General features: G+C 42.8%; 1 protein-coding gene across 1 annotated transcript in view; it reads left to right on the top strand.

Moving 5' to 3' along the window:
- The window catches only part of LOC137999565 (sister chromatid cohesion protein PDS5 homolog A-like), a 73,083-nt gene that overhangs the window by 45,264 nt on the left and 3,424 nt on the right, over nucleotides 1–24,395 (top strand). The window contains exons 28-37 of the mRNA XM_068845373.1: nucleotides 919–988; nucleotides 1,422–1,533; nucleotides 4,336–4,462; nucleotides 11,034–11,081; nucleotides 11,508–11,582; nucleotides 16,122–16,181; nucleotides 16,287–16,411; nucleotides 17,901–18,032; nucleotides 21,200–21,436; nucleotides 24,235–24,363. Coding sequence (XP_068701474.1) covers nucleotides 919–988; nucleotides 1,422–1,533; nucleotides 4,336–4,462; nucleotides 11,034–11,081; nucleotides 11,508–11,582; nucleotides 16,122–16,181; nucleotides 16,287–16,411; nucleotides 17,901–18,032; nucleotides 21,200–21,436; nucleotides 24,235–24,363 — 1,115 coding nt within the window. The remainder of the gene's footprint in view (nucleotides 1–918; nucleotides 989–1,421; nucleotides 1,534–4,335; nucleotides 4,463–11,033; nucleotides 11,082–11,507; nucleotides 11,583–16,121; nucleotides 16,182–16,286; nucleotides 16,412–17,900; nucleotides 18,033–21,199; nucleotides 21,437–24,234; nucleotides 24,364–24,395) is intronic.

Here is a 24,395-nt window from a genome sequence, read left to right as displayed (position 1 = left end):
ACCGGGCCCAGAGTCCTAGGTAGGATTTAAACCTACAACCTCTGCAACACTGGTAAGATGCTCTACAAGAACTCCTGTAGAGTTGATGGTAAACTTGTCATATGAGCAGGACAGTCCAGACAGCTTCTTTTACTCTTAATTATCACCAAGATCATTTGGAGGGTTGGAGGGCCAAATGGTTTCATAATAGGCAGTGATAGTTTGGGTGGGTCATGCAATCCTGTTCTAGGAAACTTCAAGGGACAGTTTGCTCCTTGTGAAACTGTCATTGACAAGCTAATCAACGGCCATGAGGGTGGTTAAACAGAGAAAACCACCATCAGCTATCATGAAAAAATTGAAGATCTCTAAAGTGTTATTGGTGATAGCCGGCCATATTAACTTCAGACTTTCATGCACCATTTTTCTGTGGCTTTAAAAGCAATGAAACGTTAGGAATTTCTAAGTCCCCAGCAATCCTGTTTCATGAGTATTGACAAGAGAACCTACAACAAGTTGCAAAATTGTTGAGACACTTTCATTAAAAAAAACCCTTTTCTAGCTTCCAATACCCGCCGTATCTAGAATTTAAACCTTTCCCACTTCCCCTCCCCTCTCCCCCTTTCAATGTTGACTGTTTAAGTTTGCAACATTTTTTTTTGTTTTACTAGCAACACTGATTGGGGGGGAGAGGAGGGGGGCTGCGGTGTGAGAGATAAAAAGTAAATCAATAACGCCCCAAGAAGGTGAAGTGTCTCCACTATTTTTACAACTTGTTGTAGTCTGGCTTCCAATCAGTAACAAAAAAACAGACAAAGACGAACTTAAATAATAGGGATTTTTTAAAAGCCTTTCAGATCAATCAGCAATTAAAACTCCTAATATTGCTGCAATCAGTAGATGTTACTAAATTTGTGAAATTGGAATTTTCTTTTTTAGGTGAAGCAAATGATAGCAAAAAATGTTAAGACTAGACGGGATTACTTAAAGCAGCATACTTCTGCCCAAGGTATTTATTTTTACTTTGCTTAATATTAAATATTGATAAGTGAGTTTGCTCTGTGCAAAGAAACAGCACTCTGGCAGGACCAGTACTATGGAACAAACTACCGTTTTTAAAACTAAGCTTGAAAGAGTTTAACTTATCTTTTTAAGGATGCATTTGATTTGTGATTATTTCTTTCGTTATTTATTTTTTTATCAGGCTGAACAGTACTAGTTAATGTAGTCTAATTAAGAGTTATTTATTTATTGATGCTTTTGATTTGTAATTTTTATTAGCCTGTACAGTATTGATGTAGTCTTATTAACTTTAGAAGGGTTATTTTATTGTGCTATGGACAATAATTCGTGGAATATAGTGCTTTATAAATGTATTTATTTGTTTGTTTGAAATGGCTTCCACTGAATTGGCTCATAATTTATTTTCTTTTTTCTTTCAGCATGTTCGCATTCCATTTTGCCAGAGTATGCATTACCCTGTGTCATTCACATGTTGGCGCATCATCCAGACTTTAAGCGTGATGACCACGAGACATTGGTTCAGTTCAGAGAGTAAGCTATTCCCATGTTATCACAGTGCTACAAACATTTGTTAAAATACCTTAGATGATGTATTAATAATCCAAGAACTTTTATGCCAAAAGGTGCAACTGATTTTGAAATTACAGTGGAACTGTACTGTCCGACCAGTTTATTGTGGCCCGAAAAACCGAACTCATTTCAGTCATTTCTCTATCTAAAACGCTGTTAATCAGACCACCCCTTTATTACGATGGACGGCCACCTTTTGGAGGCCTCGGACGGTCTATCGTTACAAAATTATCTCGTTAATACGACCAGTCAAAATGCTTGGTAAGGCTGCTTCAGTAAAACAGACAATCTGACAAACAATAGCGCATTTTATTGAACGATTTTAAGGGAAGGTGTCAGTGGTTTGCTTGTTCAATAGACCTTTTTCGCTTGTACATTTTGTTTCCCAATACAGATCATGTGATAATACTCAGGAGGTTTGGTCCTCTTTTTAGTTCATTAAAAATAGTGCATGCAAGCCTGAATATGTCAATTGTAAACGCGAGTTGTAAAACTTTGTCAACCAAGTTGAAAGATAATGCAAGTTTCTTAAATTTTAATTTTTATGTTACGTCAATTTCTACTACAGATTTTAGTGACCATGATTATGTATACTTTTAATTGTATCTTACATATACAATCGTAATTGTCATTTAGTTTTAGCTCTCTTACACCCTAGGGATTTTTAGTTTAGGCGTATAATAGTATGTAAATTAAGGGAATCTTATCTTATTTGTAAACACACGACCCCATAAGCTTATAGCTTTAAACATTATCGTGTTTAAATAAAGGTATATCTATCTATATCTATCTATCTAGGTCTGCATGCACTCTTTTTAATGAACAAAACAAAGGACCAAACCTCCTGAGTATTATCAAATGATCTGTATTGGGAAAACAAAATGTACAAGCGAAAAAGGTATATTGATATGACAACCGGTCAAAATTATTTTCCTTCTTGTTACCGCTGCATTCTCGATTCTCTTCCTTTCTGACACATAGGTTTTGGAATGTGTAATAATTGTGAAGCTAGTGTACAATGATTAGCTGAAGCAATGATGAAGCGCACCGAAGCTCACAGACCTTTTTAAGCCTATTTAAACTTTCTGAAGCCTTGTGAGCTACTTAATGTAAGATGGCTATTCGATAGATTTCACTAGGAGTCCTTTCCTTTGCTAACAAAGAGCTGAAAGTAGTCTGTGGTTTTAGGCATACTCGGTTTCTTTTAGCTGCAATAAGTTTGCTTCTAAGGTTGTCATTTAGCTGTAAAAACGTTGATTTACAGCAGAATAAAAAGTATGGTTTAGAAAGAAGCGTGTTTGCACCGTAATTTGACCCCACCTCCTTCATGCGACCAAATTTCTGTTTTGGGGATGGTCGTATTAATGGTGTTCCACTGTACATTCAAATGGTATCCAAACTGGCTATTTAAGATGCTTTGATTATTTTCATCCCTTTGATACAGGAATGGCGCAGTGGTGAGAGCACTTGCCTCCCACCAATGTAGCCTGGGTTTGATTCCCCAGACTGGGCGTCATATGTGGGTTGAGTTTATTGGTTCTCTACTCTGCACCGACAGGTTTTTCTCTGGGTACTACTCCAGTTTCAGTCCCCTCTCCTCAAAAACCAACCTACAATTATTTTGATGAGTTGATCCGATGTGATCCCTTAGCACATACTGGACAAAAAATGCGGAGTGCTGATTGGCTGAGACGGAGGGCATAAACTGTTATGAGTTAAGGTTTCCGTGCATAGGTTTTTAGGAGTTGGATTTTTAGATAATTTCATGCCGCTATGGATGTCGTAAACAGTAGAGTTAATCCTGAACGAGCGTTTCCGTAAGCGCTGCCCGTTGCAACCATTTTCGGAATTGGAAGGCACGAGGAAAAAAATTTTTGAAAAAACAACTTCTTACAGTGTGATTTTTTTCATTTCATCATATTTTGTAGATAGTACATGTAAGTGAAGAAAGTGATGCATGATTTAAAAAATAGGGGTCACCGATGATCTAAACAGTAAAATCGATGTGATGTTGCAAAGCTCTTGGAAAATTTCGTTGGTCACGTTTTTACGTGACCTGCCGGGAAGGACTGGAACCCAAGACAGGATCGATCGTTAAAGGGATGAACAGTTTTTATTAAAAAAACACTTTCTCGAGCATAGCAACAAAGTTTCAAGCAGGCGTCATCTTCATTTGGTTAGTGTTTTGTATCATATTTCTCCATTGCCGTCATGCGCATTTTCTGTAGTGTGGTTTTTGTGAAATTTAATCGCTGGTTGTTTCCTCGTAGGTCCGCACTATTCAAGTGGACGAGGAAGAAAATACAATTCTGCTCTATTTTCATGAAAGGAAAGGAAAGAACTTCAAAAAGATGCATTCATTTTGAACTAACGTTCCTAGAATGTTAAAAACAAACAAACAAAAAAAACAGCTTAAATTTACGCAACGGTTCGTCCTCGAGTTTTCCAAACTTTAAGCCACTACTCGATCAGCTACCTTTTCAAACGTGAATATCGTCGTGACTCATCTTGACTGATCACGATCTTCTCTGATCCAACGGTGTGCAAAACTTATCGTCCACGGTTTTTGCAAAGGTTTTAAAAATGCTTGAAGTAATGCGTGACATATTACAGTCGCGTTACCGGCGCGGTGAAGTTGTGCACAAACAAATAGCGCGAACGTCGTTAATTGCCTTAGCGCTAAATACAGTTGACATCATCATCATTATTATTGTTAATATCTGTTCGTTGTCTGATGATGGATGTATTTTTGATGATTTTTAGTTATCTTTGGTTCTTCATGGAGCCCATCTTAGCCAAAGCTGATAATTACAGCTTCTTGAAAAAACTAGTTGAAAATGTAAAGCAAACAAGAGATGCACAAGCTCCAGATGATGAGGAAGTAAACAAGGTACACAAGTTAGACATAGATAGTTATCTCAGGAACGCATTATTTGGCTCCAGTTTAAAATACGAACTCTGTTGTTGTTGTTATGATATTAATGGTTAACGCCCACGTCGCCAGTGGAGGGTAGGTGCCCAGGAAGCCTGGGGGCTGCAACCGCAGTCACATCCCCAAGGCGCTAGAACACCCGACTGGCCTGCCCAACCCGCAACCAAGCCACGAGCCCCCCGCGCCAGGCCCCCCTAAGGCACCCGTCACACTTGAGCCAGATAGCTCAGTGGAATAATAATAATAATAATAATAATAACACACAAAAAAAAAAAAAAAGAGCACAAAAAAAAAAGAAAGAAAGGGGGGGAGAGGGAGGGAACGCCGAGAACCACTAAACTCCTAAACCAACTCACAACGCCACGCCAACAAACACGCTGCAAGCACATTGGACAACGCATGCACTACGCAGGAATACCGCTGAACCATGTCAGCCCCAGGGCCCCCCCAACCTAAAGAGTGCTGCAAACGCTACAAAAACGCATAACAACGCTGACAAACGCCTGCAAAACGCTACTGACCAGACTAGCTCCCGGTCGTGAACCATGTAACTATAACAAACGCTACAGAACGCACCAAAACGCTGAACAACGCTACCAGACGGCCAAGACACTAACAACCGCCTGCAAAACACTACTGACCAGACTAGCTCCTAGTCGTTAACTATGTTAAATTTTATTTAACTATATTTAACGCCCACGTCGCCAGTGGAGGGTAGGTGCCCAGGAAGCCTGGGGGCTGCAACCGCAGTCACATCCCCAAGGCGCTAGAACACCCGACTGGCCTGCCCAACCCGCAACCAAGCCACGAGCCCCCCGCGCCATGCCGAAGGGATCTCCGGGTAAGAAGAACCCGGAGCAAGGGGGCTCGGGGCAACTAGGCCTAAGCCCCCGATAGCCCAAACCTGAGGCACCCACCCCCGCTGGTAACCAGAGAAATCCACTACCTGTTACGCCACCAACTGGGAGGAAACACGGACAATGGAACTAACTGGAGTTCTGATATAGATCTGGTATGCCTCGCTCGACCAACGCCCCAAGGTTTTGATCAGGTGATCCGGAACACCACGTGCCGCTGCAGTGGTCGCCGCCCCAATCCGGAAACTATGGCCAGAGTAGGCGCCGGAGTACCCAGCCCCATGTAGGGTAGACTGCAAAAAGGATGATAGCTGCTGCCGGGTAAGAGGACGACCATCACTAAACAAGAACAGGGGCCCTGGAGCAGACCCACGCAGAGACAAGTACGTGCCCAACGCTGTTATGGGGCACACAGAGCCCGAGCCACGCCCCAAGTAGATATCACAACCCACACGGAAGGGGTCTGTCTTGGAACACTTGATACGGACTTTGAAACAAGAGGGATTCACCAAGGAGTCCGCTTGCAGGTCGCTAACAGTCATATGGGTGTGAGGATCAAAGGCCGAGTTGACCGTGAATTCGCCCGCACGCAAAAACCCAAAAAATGCCAAGCAGCACGCAGCCCACAACATCACATGGTCTCTAGTAGACAGGTCCAAAGAGCACTGAATGACCTTCAGATGATCAACGGTGATAGGTAGGCGCCTGGGTGACACTGGACCTTGAACTCGCTTAATACCCCTTAGCAGACGCTGCAAACGAAGACAGTTGACTAGCGGGTCGGGAAGGCCATGGTCAATGTGAAGGGAGCGCACTGCTGATAGATAGACCTTGATGGAGGAATGGTTCAGGTTGTCGGCCAGGAAGGAAGCAAAGCGCATGAGAGTCTCCTCAGTGGCTGGGGGGATGGAGCCATCCTGGTTTGCACGACTATCCTGGCGGCAAAAGTCTGTAAATCGACGTTGGGCGGATCGGTACACTCGTCGGGTGGAAGGTGCAAGACCTTGGGTAAGTAAGAACCGACACTTCTGAGTCAAGGCATCTGAAGCGCTGCCAGAAGGGAAGCAGGAATAGGAGACGGGGTTGGGTCGGCCTGTGGCTCCAGGCGTCTGAACCGCTGAAATTGGAATCGAGAGAGTGCATCAGCAACTGGATTAGCTTTGCCTCGAACAGATGAAGCTGTAAATGAGAAGGAATGATGGATGGCCAGCATAGTCAAATAACGCAGCAACACCATTAGGTTTTTGTCCCGCGAGGTGCCAGACTTAAGTACAGCCACCACAGACTCGTTGTCACAAAAGAACTCGACCCGCCGAGATACCCACTGACAGCCCCACAGATAGGCTGCCACTACAATTGGGAAGAGCTCCTTGTACGCTATGGATGAGGAACTTTGTGCAGCTGACCAGGCACCAGCAAACCAGTGGGATTTAAAAATAGCTCCATAGCCCAAAGAGCCCGCTGCATCCGATGAGACCTGGAAGTCCGGGAGAGGTGCCCATGTGGGCATGCAGAAAAAACTGAGGCCATCCCAAGTTTGGAACAGTTCCCGCCACCAGGTTAAATCCCGCCGAAATTCCTGGTTAAGCCTAATGGGGTGATCATCACGGCGAAAGGCACAAAGCAAGTCGATCATCCGGCGAAGGAATGTCCTACCCTGTGGGGCGACCTTGCAGGCGTGATGGAGATGGCCAATCAGGGATTCCAGCTCGCGACGTTTACAAAAACGTTTTGCCGACCACTCATCTAACAGTGAAACAATCCTATCTCTCTTGTCAGTCGGAAGGCGAGCCTGAAGGTTCTCGGAGTCAAGTTCAATCCCAAGGATTGTAAGACGAGTCGCGGGTCCCTCCAACTTATCTGGATTAAGGGGAAGGCCAAGTTTTGTACACAGACGAACGCAGGTTTGAAGGTTGTTGTGGCACACAGGGGACGCCGGTGGGCCCAAAGTGAGGAAATCGTCCAAGTAATGACGGAGAAATGTAACCTCATAATTGTGAACCAGGATCCATTCAACCAGGTCTGCAATGGCGGTGAAAATAAATGGTGCTGAACGCAGCCCAAAAGGGAGCACCAAATCCACAAAATATTGCCCACGCCACTTCATGCCAAGAAGGGGGCGATCGTCTGGGTGGATAGCCACATTCCGATATGCACTGGCCACGTCGAACTTGGCCATTAACGTTCCTCGACCCAGAGACATTATGCCATCAATGAAAGCATCCACTGAAACATACTGAACTGTAAACGGGGGCTTAGGGATGCCGTCATTGACGCTTTGCCCCTCTGGGGATGATAGGTCTAAAATGAGACGCCACTTCCCAGGCTGATTAGTTTTGGGGATCACCCCGAAACGACTTATTTGCAATGACGGAAGCGGGGGCACTGGAAAAGGACCTGCCACCCTGCCAGAAGAGACTTCAGCTTGCAAGTAGGAGTCAATCACTGATGGGTGCTCAGCAGAGCTACGCATGTTTGAAGATGCAGATTTGAGGGACACCAAGGATGGGTCAAAACCTATCCGAAATCCATCCCGTATGCCAGAAGTCACAAATGCCACAGCTGACTTGTTGGGATGGTGGCATAATTCGGCTTGAAATTGATCCAACTGTAATGGTGTGACCTGAGACACCGGAGATAACGGGGCAAAAGAGACAACTGGAACGCTGGGCTTAACTGGAACAGAAACGGGAACTGAGACTGGAACTGAAACTGGAACAGGACAAAACAACTTTGCCAACTGAGGCAATCCATTCGGCTGGCGAGGCAACGCAATCACATCATTCAAACTATGTACAAACACAACACTGGGCGAACCTCGCCCCTCAGTACTGTCCCCTGCTCCCTCCAGGGGAGGGGGAGCGGGAACGGGAACGAAATCCAGCTGAGCGGGGAAAGGGGCAGTTAGCCTTGGTATGCTCTCCCTCGCAATTGCTGCAGTTGTGGCGGAACTTGCACTTCCCAAATAGCCACCGGCATTTCCCTTCATTCCAGGAATGGCAGAATGGTGTGCGTCGGTGGGAGTCTGGGCTGTCTGAGGAAGACTGAGGAAACCCGGAAAGGGAAGACGGCCTTGGTTGCAGTGAGGACGATGCTGGCAAACGCAAATGAAAACTATACAGATCCAAATTCATTTTGGACCAATCCGTAAGGCCCGAGGCAGCGGCATCCCTTCTGAAGGCCAGATCGTATTCAAGCCAAGCCAGACCTGGATATTGGCGGGCTGTTTGAATAATGAGCAGCTTATATCTGGTCAAGTCTAACCAACGCAGGGGGTGAGAGGCACACAGGACCAGCTGGAAAATCGTGAAGGCCTCAGTCCAAGTAAGAATATCCTTGATTTCAACCTGCCTGCGTTTTGCGTTGGACACCAGGAGTTTACCCTCCAGGAAGGTCTGTGGTTCCTGATCCCCAGCTCGGAGATTGACTGTAAGTAGATCCGCCAACTCCACGAACTGGCCCTCGATGATCTTCTTGGCCAATTTTGCCGGGACTGGTGCATGACCAGGACCAACAATGAAAGCCTTCTCAGACGTAGGCACTGATCCAGAGTTACCAAAACTTGGCAGGCTGCCGGATACACTGGGACTCGCGAATGGAGAGGTAATGGGGGCCATGAAGCGGGCCGAGCTTGAGTCAGTGATGGCTGACACAGGAGAAAAGGTAGGAATGAAGGCCGGCAAAGTAAACGTACCTGATGACGCCCCAAAAGCCATAGACGAGACATTGACATCACAAGAAACAGCAGTCGATCCAGAGGAGCTAGATGGAGTGACGCCAACAGAAGTGCCAAGGACGGAAGGGGGTAATGGCGAGGGGGCGCTCCCTTGAATTGAAGAGATGATAGTCGGAAGGGTGCTTCCAAGCGCGCGAACAACAGCCTCGGCGATCGAATCGACGGCCAAAGGCGCCACGGGGCCAGAGGGAGCCGTAGAAACCACCATCGGCGCGGGGGACAAGAGAGGTATGTCCTCCGAACGAAGTCCAGCGGACAAGCTATTGTTGGTTGAACGAGGTGGGTTCGGCATGATGTATGATCGAACACCAACCAGCGACGAGCGAGTTAGAGGCGACCACGAAAAAGAAGTGAAAAACGAACCAACAAACACGACAGAGAGGGAGAAAAAACCGCGGGCGATGAAGGACGAAATCCTTTGGCCACGCTAACGGATCGGCGAGCACACTACGGTCCAGGGACGAAAGAGCGACGAGTGAAGGAAAGACAAACCAATAAACACGACAGCCGCCGAAGAAAAAACCCTGGTCGATGACTGACGAAATCCTTAGAATTTATTCCTTTGTTGACCACAACTGGGAACCGCTACACTAAGCCCGCCAAAATAAACGTATCGGAGCACACGATGGTCCGAAGCACGAAAGAGCGATGAGCGAGTACAGACAAACCAACAGACACGACAGAGGGCGAGGAAACCACGGTCGATGACGGAAGAAATCCTTGTGTTTTCTCTATTGTTGTTTTTCTTTTGTTGACCACAACTGGGAACCGCTACACTAAGCCCGCCAAAGAAACGCCACGCTATCTGAGCGACGAGCCGACTATCGGAACTGGTACAAGAGAAGGTAAGACGAACCACAACACGGCGGTGAAGACGAGATGGAGACGGTCGAAGATCGAAGAACTTCTATTTCAACCTGGACAGCGACCGAGATAGCCAACGAAGCGAGAAGAAGAACGCCGAGAACCACTAAACTCCTAAACCAACTCACAACGCCACGCCAACAAACACGCTGCAAGCACATTGGACAACGCATGCACTACGCAGGAATACCGCTGAACCATGTCAGCCCCAGGGCCCCCCCAACCTAAAGAGTGCTGCAAACGCTACAAAAACGCATAACAACGCTGACAAACGCCTGCAAAACGCTACTGACCAGACTAGCTCCCGGTCGTGAACCATGTAACTATAACAAACGCTACAGAACGCACCAAAACGCTGAACAACGCTACCAGACGGCCAAGACACTAACAACCGCCTGCAAAACACTACTGACCAGACTAGCTCCTAGTCGTTAACTATGTTAAATTTTATTTAACTATATTTAACGTTTCAATGAAACTCAAGTTAGAACTACCTTTCACAACACAAAAAACACCACACAGCTTTTAGCCTGCTTGCAGGCCGTAGATGTTGTGTCGCCACGAAACACTATCAGACGCCATATTGGAAGAGCGCCCCCCTCCCCTCGCTCGCTTTGTTGACCCTCAACCCGGCCCAGACCTAGCCGCGCGAATCCAAAATGGCGACTTCATTACGAATTCCGGTTTTTTCGACCATCCAACCGCCTGCGTGCAGGCTACACAGCAACAAGGAAAAAACTCTGCTAGCAGGGTATCATGAATTTGAATTGTGGCACTTGATGGTCTCATCCCCAGACTTAAAAGGAAGTCCTCTCCTGTACAGCATTACAGGAAAGTGCTCCATGTAAACTTTCTTTATGGTTTACAAACATTCGTTTTATAGCTCTGGTTAGCACACTGATAACAGTGGGTGACGTGAACGATCTCTTTGCTATTTCAGCAACAGACTGGCTTTTTTCTCTGTGAATGGTCACATTTTCAAACACAGAATTAAATTTCAAAGCAAATATTATTGTAGAACGATGGCAAGCAACTGTTGTGTTTTTTTATTGTATGTGTTGTCTTTCATCAGAATCTATACACAGTCTGTGATCTGGCACTGGGTCTTACCTTAAACAAGGTAATGGCTATTAGCTTTTCTACGCACAGCAAAAGCCTTACTATTATACACATTGTTACATATTTTTGATACATGTTTGTGGGCCTGTGTAAAGCAAGGAACTTCTCATGTTTAAACGCATCCAACTAGAAATAATCAACCAGTTGGGTAACGTATTTGCAAGGTGTGAAGCATTCAGAACCACCAAAACGTACAAATCCAGTTTGAAGTCAACGGCTTTTTCAATACTGCATTCTTTGATACACGCCTAGTCTACCCATGTATCCCTATATAAACCCATGTATACCCGAAAAGGAACTAACCATCTTGAGACATGATTTACCAAGCTCTGGAGGATTCGCATGCTAATTCAATACGAGAGAGTGCAGAGTGTGTTTGTTTTGTAGCATACCAGAGTATTTCCTCATTGTAAATTTGCTTCCTTAGGTTCACTCATTTGTGTTAAAGGAATTCCCCGGAAACCCTGTTTTACCGAAGAGGTTCTTCGTTCCTTCGGAGAAGGTAAGGGCGTTTCCTGTTACCAACCCCTTTTTGGTAGTAACCTTGTTGTCAACACTACTTATCCCTATAAACGCCGTTATAATCTAAAGAAAGACAGATGGATACTCTTTATGACAATTATAAACAGATTCAGTTTATTCTGCAAATGTCTCTGTATAGTTCTTTGATGGGAATAATAAATATATTACAGATTTATTGAATATCTTTTGACTAACGTGATGTCTGAAAAAACGCTAGAAATGGGATTTAAACTTAAAATCCAATTGCTGAAGCTGAATGCTTATACTTCATCTTTAAATGGCATGCGAACTTCAAGATTCACCACCAACAACTTCGAGGGTTGCCACAACGCCCCGAACCGACGCGCTGGGGGCGGAGTGCAAGTACCTTTCTACTTCTTGATAGAGCTCCTACACTGAGAATTTATGCTACTTTTACTCGCATCAATACCGATTAATATGTCAATAATACGTCTAGCTAGTCGTCGTCACAAAGTACAGCAACGACACAGCTCAACAATATAATAATAAATAATAATAATTGAAACTTATATAGCGCATTTTTCATGCCGAATATGATCAAATGCGCTTTACAATTTAACTAGACCCTCCGTGAGGGTACACTGGGTTGCCTGTGGTACGTGCAGCGTTCCACGCATTTTTTTTCAAGTTGGGGGGGGGGGGGGGCACTCAGAAGTCATACCAGAAGTCATACCACTCGATGTATAAAATCTTTCTTTCCTTACAAGGACCGTATTAATCGTTCACAACAATCCAGAGTTATTTACAGAGCAAATTGTTGGGATTGTAATGGTTTTTACAACGGCAAAACTAAACGGCGGCTTCACGATAGAAAAACCGAACATTTTAAGGCCCTAGCTAAAAATGACAATACTTCAGCCATTGCTCACCACGTCAAGGCCACTGGACATAACATCAAGTGGGATCATTTTGATATTTTAGCGAAGGGCAAAACTGACTATCATTGTAAAATAAAAGAGACCTTCTTTATTCAAGAACTTGAGCCAGCTTTCAACGTCAACGTCGGAAGTGAAATGCTGATGCTTTATTAATCTTTTCTGTTTTTATTAATATTATAATTATTATTATTATTATTATATATTTTACTGTTAAGTATTTGCTTAATTTAGGTTCCAGTCCCCTCATCCGCTTTGTTATATATAAATAGCTGTTTTAAATTTCAACGGTTACTTTTGAAAATGTATGTAGAGCACATACGAAACGTCAAGTCATAGTTAAAATGAACAAGTTCAATATGTTTATCACTGCTGTTTGTGTCTTATTTTTGATCATACCAGAAGTCATACCAGCAAAGTCCCTATGGCTCACAGGTCCTCACACGTTCGTACGACGAAACAGATCCTTTTCTGAGGTTAAAAACCTGGCTACCGGCCTATTAATTAATCATTTGTCAGAAAGAAGAAATTCCTCTCCTCTTTAAAAAAAATTGACACGCATTGCTTACGTGTGGTAGTGAAGTAACACAGCGATTTATTCCATAATGTCAACTGAGCTGTGTGTTGTCTTCCAGGAGATTCAAGTTGTCCTTGCGTAATCTGTAGCTCTAACAGTGCACGATATTGTTTTGGTATTGTCTATCATTGTAGTGCCATGGTAGGAGTCTTCGGTAAATAGCCTGAGAAGACATGTGGTTACTAGCAAAGTCCTGAGCCCAGAAAGATTGAAGAAAATAAATGGGAAGTGAAAAACATTGTCTTCTGGGATGACATGTTGACAGTTGTCTTTGCGTAATATGTAGGTCTAACATTACACGATATTGTTTTGGTATTGTCTATCATTGTAGCGCCATGGTAGAAGTCTTAGATAAATAGCCCCTTGAGAAGACATGTGGTTACTAGCAAAGTACTGAACCCAGAGAGACTGAAGAAAATAAAAGGGAATCGAGAAACATTGGCTTCTGGGCTGACATGTTGATCATGCAACTTCTTTCCACCACAAGTGTAAGCGTGCACTGACAGCATCTGACGGCTTTGTAAACAAAAGTTGAAAGCTGAGCGACCTAAGAAATATACCACTCAGTAACAGAAGCATAGGACCGAAAATTCTATTTTAATGCTATCAAATGCGAACCAAGCAAGATACAGATTTTGTTAGCTTGCTTTATGCAAAACAAATATTGAAGTAAAAGTAAATAAATATGGATACACAATTTTTAAGAAGAGCAGAAGGAAGTTTCAGGACGGTCGATCGAGCATAAAATATTTTGCCATCGGTAACAAAATCTACGACATGAAAACAACATTAATTTTGAACCACGAATATAAAAAGTTACCATCAGCGGAAAACAGTTTGGGAGATTTTAGTTGTTTTGTTGTAATTGTACAAGTTTGGCTGCACCGAGTAAATCGCACATCGAATTCAGCGGGCGCAGTGTTCAAGTTACCGCGGCATGTTTACTCGCGAAACAGTGAAGCATCTGTATCAAATGATGCCAAGCTACCGGGTTTTTGTTTTTGTTAGTTTTCTTTTTCTTTCGATTGTTATAAATTTTGACAAGAAATATGCAAATTCAACAGAAAGATCACAATCGCCCAACTCTCAGAGGTTGACCATTGTTTCTGGAAAATCAAAAATTTACTCTCCAAGACAAGGTTATTTATCACCAGGTAATTCCATCGTTTTGGTAATAGCAGCTACTTTATTATTCATCAGCGTCACAATCTTTTGCCGATTTTGGGGGTCATTTTGTTGAAACTCAAGCACGCTTCCAACAGACCTGTTTATTTTCGTGACTTACGCGTGACCACAAAAATTCTCCCCGTATCACATTTCAGCACATGTATGCAAATTTGCTAAGCTCGAAAATTACACAACATGATAAATTTACAAAAGCTGGAAATTTCACTGAAATATTTTCCACCGAAACAGTTCTTGAAACAAGCAACATATTTGCTATAAGAGGCAAGAAACCCTTCCTATTTCAGTTGCGTGCGTGCAAGCGAAACACACAATCACAAAGCATACGCAATTAAATAAATTTCTGACAGTTCACATTCAACCCTTTTCGAAAGAACCTTGACCGTAAATAATAAAGCACAAAAGAGACAACAAGCTTTCATTCAAGTAATTTTTCACTGCCACATTTCCATTTTTTTTTAACCTTTGCAGAGTTGAGTACAAAATGAATGTTACTTGCCAGACAAACAGGCAAACTTTAAATAGATGCGGCTTCAGTAAACACTGTGAGACACACAACAGAGATCACAGATCTACTTGTGGTGTTCGATTCGTTCTCTGTCTTTGTTGAACCCGAAAGTTACCAGAGAAATTTCCATTTGGTTTCAGTGTTGTACGTAACACCACCTTGGCGAAATATTAGAGGTACAGCATATTTTGATTTCGGCTCGACGGGCGAAAGATTCACGCTGTCGAAGTCCATTGCTCGTCGCTTTTTTAAGATTCCAGATCTTTATGTTTCACCGCCTGTCTTGACGTTCCATTCCTGAGCTCCATGTGGGTATATTTTCTTTAAAGATGTACTAAAAAGCCATTCGCGTTACAATGACTTTCGACGCCATTACAGGTTAATTGTGCAGAGCAAACTACGCATTACCCCAGCCCCCTCAAACCTAACAAAATACGCACAGAAGACTCTATGCACAAAGACACCACTTAGCAGGGGAGTGACAGGCAAGACTTTTCCCGACACGGAAAAAAATAACAAAAAAACCCACGAAATGAAACCGGGATTCCGACTGGGTTTGGCAACCCAGTAATAAAATGAAAATGAAATTACAAGCAGTTATGATTAAAAATAAATTAATGTATAGATAATAATAATAATAATAATAATAATAATAATAATAATAATAATAATAATAATAATAATAATAATTACAAGGTAAACAATAGATATTTGACGAATTAAAATGTATAAGAATTACAAATTAAAAGCTTGTTTAAAAAGATGTGTTTTGAGCTGGCACTTAAAACTTGAAAGAGAGTCAAGGCTAGATATTTTACAGGGCAGATTGTTCCAAAGCTTCGGGGCTGCGTAACAAAAAGCTCTTCCTCCAAGTGTTGAGAGTATCTTGCCACTAGGAGTCTCAAGCATAATTCTTTCGCTAGATCTGAGTAAATATCTAGTTGATGATTTCCGACTGATCAATTTACAGATATAATCAGGTGCCATGCCGTGTATAGCTTTAAAGGTAAAGAGCAGAATTTTAAATTCAATGCGGTACAAGGTCGAACTGTAACCATACTATAGCGCCTCTGGCAGCCGCTATACGGTCCATGTGTGACCTTGGAACACAACTTGCAGCGAGCTGGAATCAACTGTATGCTGTAAATCTTGTCTCATCTCCCTTATCTCTGTCTTGATCGCCCTGAGTCGTTGAGGTAAAATTCCTCTCTCTCCACTTGGGCTATGGATGTTGAAAAGGACAGCCTTTTAATTGTATACTTTGTGTTGGTTTCAGTCCAAAAGCGTCAATATTGAGAGTGAGTGTTTTGTTTACGCTTACTCGGGTATGTTGTTTTCTTCTTGCTATTACAGGGCGCCAGTCCCAACACCAGGAGCTACCTTCCAAAGGGCTTCCAATTCACATCTGGCAAGGTATATGGCAACATATCTCTAATTTCTCTGTGGTTGCATTAGTTTGCCAGTTCCTTTTGTCTTCAACGAAAACGTTTTGATAGGGGAAGATTTGTTTCTTCACAGGGACCGAAGAAAGCTGGAACTGTGGAAGCAAAGTCAGTACCTTTAAAAGCGTCAAAAACGGCCGGCAAACTTCGAGATAAGAAATCGCATGCCAAGTCCCAAGGAAAAAGAGATCAAAAAACAAAGTAGGCAATGAATGATCCGTGTCGGAGATTCCTCCTGTTAATGGAATGTTTTCACTTCCTAAACTCATGCGACAGAATTCGCAGACAAAGTTAACTCAGTCACCCCTAAACCGGCCATACTTAGAATTTTATTGTCTAACACCAGCGTATTGTACTCAGTCTAACGCCAGACGATTTTACTTGTCAGTGGGGAACCCCCAGCAGTCAATGGGTTAAGTCAAAATCACTGACCGCATGCAACTTATCTGTTAATCAAATATACTTGGACCCAGTCTTCAACAATCCGCTTACGTCTAGAAATGCAAGTAATAGACCGTATTCATAAATGGCGGTCAAGAAATTATTCTTTTGTCTTTGTGCTAATCATCCTAACTAGCCTCACTTTGGAACAAAAATTATTTTGAATTTTGCTCGTGTTTACGAGGCTAGTTAGGATGATTAGCATAAAGACAAAAGAATAATTACTTAGCCGTTGTTTATGAGTACAGTCTATAGATGTTCGAACAATTTTGATATCTAACGCCAAGTGTCCCCTGAATTCTAAGCATTGCCGCTACCCAGGCTATTTCCAACAGCAAAGTTATTGTTAGGGTCAAGAGTGAATTGGATGAGAGTGTTGATCTATCATTTTGCGGTCTTACCCTAGCACAGTCACAAATGGATTTATTTTCAGATACACTTTGCGCGCGAAACAAACAAAGGGCCATCAATTTTAATTAATCAGAAGAAGCTATGTCACGCGTGACTGCTTCTGTCATGTTTTCTCAGGGACATGACAACTGATTTTCGCGGGAACACCTGGGTATTCTAAAAATAGACTCATTTGTGACTGTGCTGGGGAGCCCACTCTTGTTAAGGTTTAATATTTTTCGGTGAGCGGGACAAATGCAGCTGTTTGTCTTTACTTGAGCAGTTCATTGTAGAGGACTCTTTGTGAATGATGTTAAAGGGGCTAAGTCACGCTATTTTAGGTAATTTTGTTAATTATGAGCTCTAAACGTCAAATCGGCAGGGCAAGGGTCTTTCATTTGCAAAATCACGGCCACATAACAACTGAGAATGATTTTCCAGCTTTGTAAATGACATTTTGACATAGATTGTTATAAATTTGAAAAAAGGTGGGCCGACGTTTTTCAAATTTACCCAAATTCAATCCACTTCAATCCTCTCCAGTTTTGTCCATCCATGTCCCTTCTTTGCTTCCCTGTGTTTTGTTAGAGTTCTTCTATAGTTTTGAACAGTTGTTTTGATATTTGAGTTTGACCATTCGATCAGTGCTGAAATTGCCTAAACTTGCGTGACCTAGCCCCTTTAATTGTGTGCGTTACCAGACACGAGCAGAAAGGCAAGGAGACACTTCGTGACGGCTATCGAAATCGGCGTGCATCTAATTGCTTGACATACTGATGTCTCTGTTCTTCGCTTAATCTTGTTGTCGTAGCCTGGTACGTTACACATGTAGTTATCTGCGATAACTGTTTGCTTGCAGAAGTTCGAAAACGTCAAAAAGTGCGTTCAAGCAGAAGATAAGGGAGATGCAAGCTGATGACGAAGAAGAAGAGGATTCTGGAACGCAAGAGAGTGGATTTGCGAGCCCCGCTGATGAGCAACCGTCACCAAGGTGAACTGCTGATCATTAGGCTCAAAGCTAACTACTACAATTAATTGCCCCCGCAGGGTTTTGGCCTTGGCCTCCGAGGAGGCAACCTAGAAGTCCCCGCGTAAAAAGGGTAAATGCATATATTGGTAGATATTGTAGGGGGAATCCGTCTCGATTTGCTCAACCGGGGCGCGCAAGATGGTATCCGTCCTGCTTAAACGGGCGCGCAATTAGTATTGTTCTTGTTCAACACGAGGAGACACGAGCTAAGCAGAAAGTCGCAAGGCGAACCAAAGTGCTGTTCGGACAAGCGATTGAAAAATCCAACATTGAAGCAGATCTGATGCAAATCGAGTTGCCTGGCTCAGAAATTGATTTTGTCCGGACACAAAACGGAAACTGGGGCGACGATTTGTCAAACGCAAATTGGAAACAGGGGCGACGTGTGCAGCATATAATTTAAACGAATCTCAACTGCTTTTCAAACCATCTTAGGCGGGGGCAGATGTAGTGAAAACTATTTCTAGCATAGAGCTTTACGTGACAAGCAGCCATATTGTTTACTGAAGCAAAAGTAAGAAAGTATTTGCATAAAAATTGAGTTAAATTTTCGGAGGATTAGTTTGGTGCACCATCATGGCCGCCATTTCTTTGTTTTGGAACACCAACATGGCCGCCGGCGTGACGTCATGTGAAAACGCTCTGTACTGTATCGTCCCTTTTGCCAGGAAGACGCACAAACCTTTCTTAAGTAAACATAACATTTATACACGATGATACTTAAAGCTTAGACCTTGCGGGCCCGTTTATGGAAAATACGATTCAAACCCAACAGGAAAGTAGCAACCTTTTTTCTCATTAACGAAGCGTCGCTGTGAAGTAATATTTTGGACCTCCGGTGCATAGAACGGGATTTGAAATCTGGGCATCCACACCCTATAAACTCCAACCTCTTGAGACACCAATAACAATAGAGAAAGGTACGACTTCTGGTGGACGAACAAAAGAAGCAAATGAGAGATCTTTTGTTTTCGTCCACCAACATGGCGGCGATGACGTCACGTGACAACCTCCTATAGCACCACGTTTAAGGCAAACGTCAGGCTGAAATTTACGTTTTGTCAAAAATTAAAGAAAATTGTTCGATTTTAGCTCATGTCTTGCTTGTTATGCACAGATATCACGCAACTTCTGAAACGAGCGAGACAAGTTAAAATCCTAGAATTTTCATATTTTTATCAGGCAAGGAACAGCCTGCCGTTTAGTGCTCTTTCACGTAAACGCAGTGTTTTACAGGGAGCAGCGATGGTGCACTGGTAAGAGCACTCGACTCCCAACCAATGTGGCCCGGGTTCATTTCTCGGTCTGCGTTATATGTGGGTTGACTTTGTTGATTCTCTTCTGTCCTCTGCTCCAAGAGGTTTTTGTCCGGGTTCTCCGGTCTTCCTCTATGATTTGATATGTGTTGATTTGATTTCTGTGCAGCCTGTCCCCAACTTGTTCCCCGGCGCTAAATACAGTTGACACTTGAATAAAGTGAAAGGCTACTGCTTGTTATAAGAGCATTGTAACGGCAGGCGCTGGGTCCAACCGGTGAAATTGGGATTCAGTTACAGTCAACTCTCGTTATAGCGGACACCCTCGGGACCACGATTTGGTGTCCGTAATAGCGGGGTGCGTGAATTTTTTTATTTTAAACCATATTTACAGAAGGGGGTCAGAGGTGTGTTCATTTTCATTAACTCCAGTACTTTTTCAGACCCGTTGTCGCACGCAAAGAGCGTCATAACTTTATTTACAAACAGAAGAACTTAACAGAACAGGAGTTACGTACCCTTTGTGTACAGTACTAAGTACGTAAATAACAGTCATCGTATGTTGCAGCAATGTCCATCATCGTTTTGGTTTCTTACTGTACTGAAGTACAGTAACCTACATTTCTAAAAAAAATTATTTTCAAGGAAAAACCTGAACATCAGCTACTGATTGCATCAGCTATCACATTGCCTTGAAATATCGTTCCAACGGGCTCTGTGTACGTCTCCTTTGAATTGCAACTTCCGCCACTTTGTCGCCAAGGAGACTAAATTCGTTAGCAACTTAAACTCCCCTCTTTGAATAAAAAAAGCAGAAAAAATAGACTTGATATGTGTGCAAATTTTCGAAGATGCTGCTCGGTGTCCGCTATAACGAGAGAGAAAACAATAAAATTGTAACGTTGGGACCGAATAAAGTGTCCGTAAGTCCGTAATAGCGAGAGTCCGTAATAGCGGGAGTTTATTTCAGTCAAACGTCTGTAACTTTCGCCGGGGATTTAGCTGCTGTCCGTAATAGCGGGGTGTCCGTAATAGCGAGGTGTCCGCAAGGCGGGAGTTGACTGTACTGACTCGAGTATTCGAATTTTTGGACGTTTATTATACTCAAGACGTAAACTGAAAAACAATCACAAATTACAAACTATAATCAGAAACGAAGGATTGATACGATAAACAGAAAAGAATACATAATTCCGGGCCTATTATTGGAATCCATTGAGTCAATGCATAATACAAAGTTCAATCTGGCTAATAACAATAAAATTGCACAACAAAGCAACATTTAAGGAGGCTATAAAATAATGAATATGTCGATTGATTTAAACTCTAAACAATAAGAGAATCAAGCTGTACTTACGTAACTGTCCCGAGCTACCAGAGAAAGACGATTTCTAATTTGTATGACTAGCGGTGCTTGCTGATGAAAGGGATGTTCCGATTGAGGAATGAAAACTACACGTGCAAATATCATTTCACTTAGCTCTTACGTAATCGGGCTAACAATAGAAATCGATTGAAATCTAAGTTATTAATTAACGAAAGAAATCAAGCTAAAAAACATGGATCCCACTGCCGACATTCACAAGCATGAAAATTGATTCTCCTCACCTTTTCCATTTTGGGACGTTTTCCTATGTCTAACTAACAAGCAACGAATCAGGTAAAACCTAGCGTGTTTCTTTAATTGTTGACAAAACGCAAATTCCAGCCTGCCCGGCTTTTGCCGTTTGCCGCAGACGCGATGCCAAGTTTCTCTTCAAGCGTTTCTTCTCACTTGAACATCTCGTTCACTGCAAACCAATGCAGACTTCCGACGCTGTTTGTCCGGTACCCCCTTCAAACGTGTTTCATTTTCTTTTCATTTTTCCTCAGGAAGAGAGGTCGACCTGCGAATTCCTCTGAGAAAACGGTATCAAAGAAACCGAGAAAAGAATCCTCTGAGGAATCCTCATCCTCGAAGGAATTATCTTCGTCTCCCTCAAAGCAAAGATTTGTCAAACAAAGTCGACAGTCACCAAGAAAGAAGGCCAATTCGCCGCCAGAGAGCCCAAAGCGCCAGTCGCCGTCTGCGACTGCGCAAAAGTTGTCATCAACCAAACCGCCATCAAGGTGAAAAGCAAATTATGTAGATTTTATCACTTCTCTGTTGCTGCAATAACAGGCGTTAGCTCAACAGCAGCGCCATTGTCCTCCTACTTTCTTTGCCTCATTGTGTGCCTCTTATCACAATTTAGTCTGTTTAATTAAGTTTTGCTATTTCAGAAACTCGCATGCGAACGTTTAGCAATCGGAGAAAGAGTTTTGTTTCTGTTTTTTTTTGTTTTGATAATCATTGGCATAGCATGACCTTTCGGCTGCTCATGTATTCTGCATTTCCTATGTACGGATAACATTTCATACATTCTAAAGGCGCAGTTAGACTGTACAGTTTTTCGTACAACTTGTCTCGCAACGCCATTGCGAGACAGGTTCATGAATCATTGCCCAATGTAACACCTTGCAACGGCCGAAAACGTTGCGAAACCAGTTGCAGTAACCGGTGCGGAAGGTAGAATTGAGTTCTACCTTCCGCAATGGTTGCAACGAATTGCAACCGTTGCGGCACCAGCCAAAGAAAATGTTCCTTTAACCACATGTGATCATCGAAACGAGATAAGTTGCACGAAACGTAGACTTGCTATAAGTCGCCCTCTCGAAACCCTTCGATTGAAAAATGAAAGCGAACTTGAAGTGAGGTATCTTCCCACGCGGACACTCTTGGGGAGTGTTTCCGTGGGAGGCTAGAAGTGAGGTCGTGATACGACCGAACGAGCGACGAGTTGACCCAACCAGCCGGCACTGAGCGGGAAAAAAATTTAAAGGTCTTTGAGAAAGTCTACAGGAAACGTTGCTCAGTGTCACACCCGTAAAACAAGTTGTTTCGTAATGTGAGAACGTTTGTAGAAATGACGTGGCGAGACAAGTTGCACGGGAAATTGCACAGTGTAACAGCGCCTTATAGAGCGGTTTTCAATTGAGTGTCGAAAGTAATTAGCGAATAGCCCACTTTCGATATATTAAAATTCAGTCCCAAACAAAAGACATAATCTCGAGGCTCTGGGGAAAAATCTCATACAAATCCTTATATATATATTCCCCAGAGCCTCGAGATGATGCCCTTTGTTCAGGATTGAATTTTGGTATATCAAAAGTGGTCTATTGAGCTCTAGAGTGGTTTTCAAATGAGTGCCGTTAAACCCTAAACCAAAGTAATTACTTTGGCCAATCAAAAAGGACGGAGTAAAACAATCAAAACTCGAAGTAATTACACGCAGCCGACACAAAGCGCGGAAAAATGTGCACGCGCGAGCCACGAATGGTTGTGATTTCACTTCTGATTGGTTGAAAAAGTGGCGCGAGAACTTTGAACCAATCAATGAGTGAAGTAATGCAAAACCAAAGCAATTCGCTAATTACTTTCGACACTCAATTGAAAACCACGCTTATCATTTTATTCACCTCTTATAACTTGAATTAGCAATAGCCCTTTTCATGCTTAGTTTTTCTCATCTGCATTACAATGTAATCTAGCATGTATGTGAGGCAATTTCAGGCTATTTTGTAGTTTCAACCTGGAGTTGCCTCGCATTCTGATTCACGTTAGATTACATTGTAATGCAAATGAGAAAAACTAACCGTGAAAAGGGCTATAGATCGTTTTCAGGTGACGTCATCATTTTCTAAAATCCAAAACTAAAGAGCCACGAAAGTTTTTATCCTCATCAGGCATAAGAGGCGGTAAATTTGTATCCATTTGCAATTTTAAAGTTCAATAGCGTGCTTCGTTTGGAAACCAGAGCATTTTGAATTTCTGAGTTATAGCGGTGCGTGACACGAGGCGACGATCGAGTTTATTGAGAAATATATATTTATCTCATGGTTTTGAGCCTTTTGAGAATTTAAAGCATTAGGAAAGGTGCTTAGATAAATAGCTGTCTGTTCAGTACAGATGGTCACTCGCCTAGATAGCCAAAGTAAGTAACAGATGTTGACACTATTTTCCGGCCGCCATATTGGTGCACCACAGATGTGCACCTTCATTCTCCCGACTAGTACCATAAAGTTCTTTGTTGGATAGTAATGAGAATTTGGTGTTATATCATGATCACACCTCTTAAGCTGATAATTATCTTCATTCTCAATACCTGTCTGACTGATATTTCATTGAAATTGTAAAGAGAATTCACATACCGATCACTCCTGGGAAGGGTTAATTAAACACGAAGACGCACTATAAAAGAGGTCGCTTCACGCACTGCTTTTGTTCGAATTCATTCAATTCACGACTGATTAATTATCCAAGGTGTGTGTTGGCAATCCCTCGTAACGAGTAAGATGTCCACTTGGCAGTGATAAAATTAAATTAACGTGAATTAGTTACATGTGTTCGTCGGTGACTATACAGTCCGATTCGGGAAGAGCAAATTCTCTTACAGACTGGACATCTGAATTCAGTAGAGGTTGGAATTGCGCTGGCATCTTGTTTCTCTCTGGGGATTTGAAAAAAGAACGACAGATAACTTTTTATGACATATTGTGCGCCGATCAACTCGAAACTTCAACATCCGCTAGCTTCGCCAGTGAAAAACAGCGCTTACCACCAGAAACCCATAAGGGTTGAAACGTGTAACGCGCGTTCAGAGCTTCCGAATATTCAGCGCGAACTGATTGGTCGAACGTTTCAGTGCTAAGTACCATATTTGGAAACCCCTCGCTCTTGTTGTTCCAAATATGGTACTTAGGAAATTGGAATATTCAGAAGCTTGTTTCCCAGCGCACAAGCGGCCGTTACACGTTTCAACCCTTATGGGTTTCTGTTACCACTCAATGGCGCTGAGAGACATCTTTCTTCATTTTTCCCACTGTAGAAGCAGTCCTCGCAAAGCTCGAGCCCTGAAAAGACAGGGATTTGAGTTAGATACCTTACCCGAAGATGAACCAACACCAGACAGCGGTACCTCCAGTCTGGACTCGCCCAAGAAACCTCTTAGTTCAAGGTAAAAATTAAAGCCATCTTTCCCCACAAAAA

The sequence above is a fragment of the Montipora foliosa genome, chromosome 4, assembly GCF_036669935.1.
Source record: "Montipora foliosa isolate CH-2021 chromosome 4, ASM3666993v2, whole genome shotgun sequence".
In the NCBI taxonomy this organism is placed as follows: domain Eukaryota; kingdom Metazoa; phylum Cnidaria; class Anthozoa; order Scleractinia; family Acroporidae; genus Montipora; species Montipora foliosa.
This window is presented reverse-complemented; position numbering and strand designations above follow the sequence as displayed.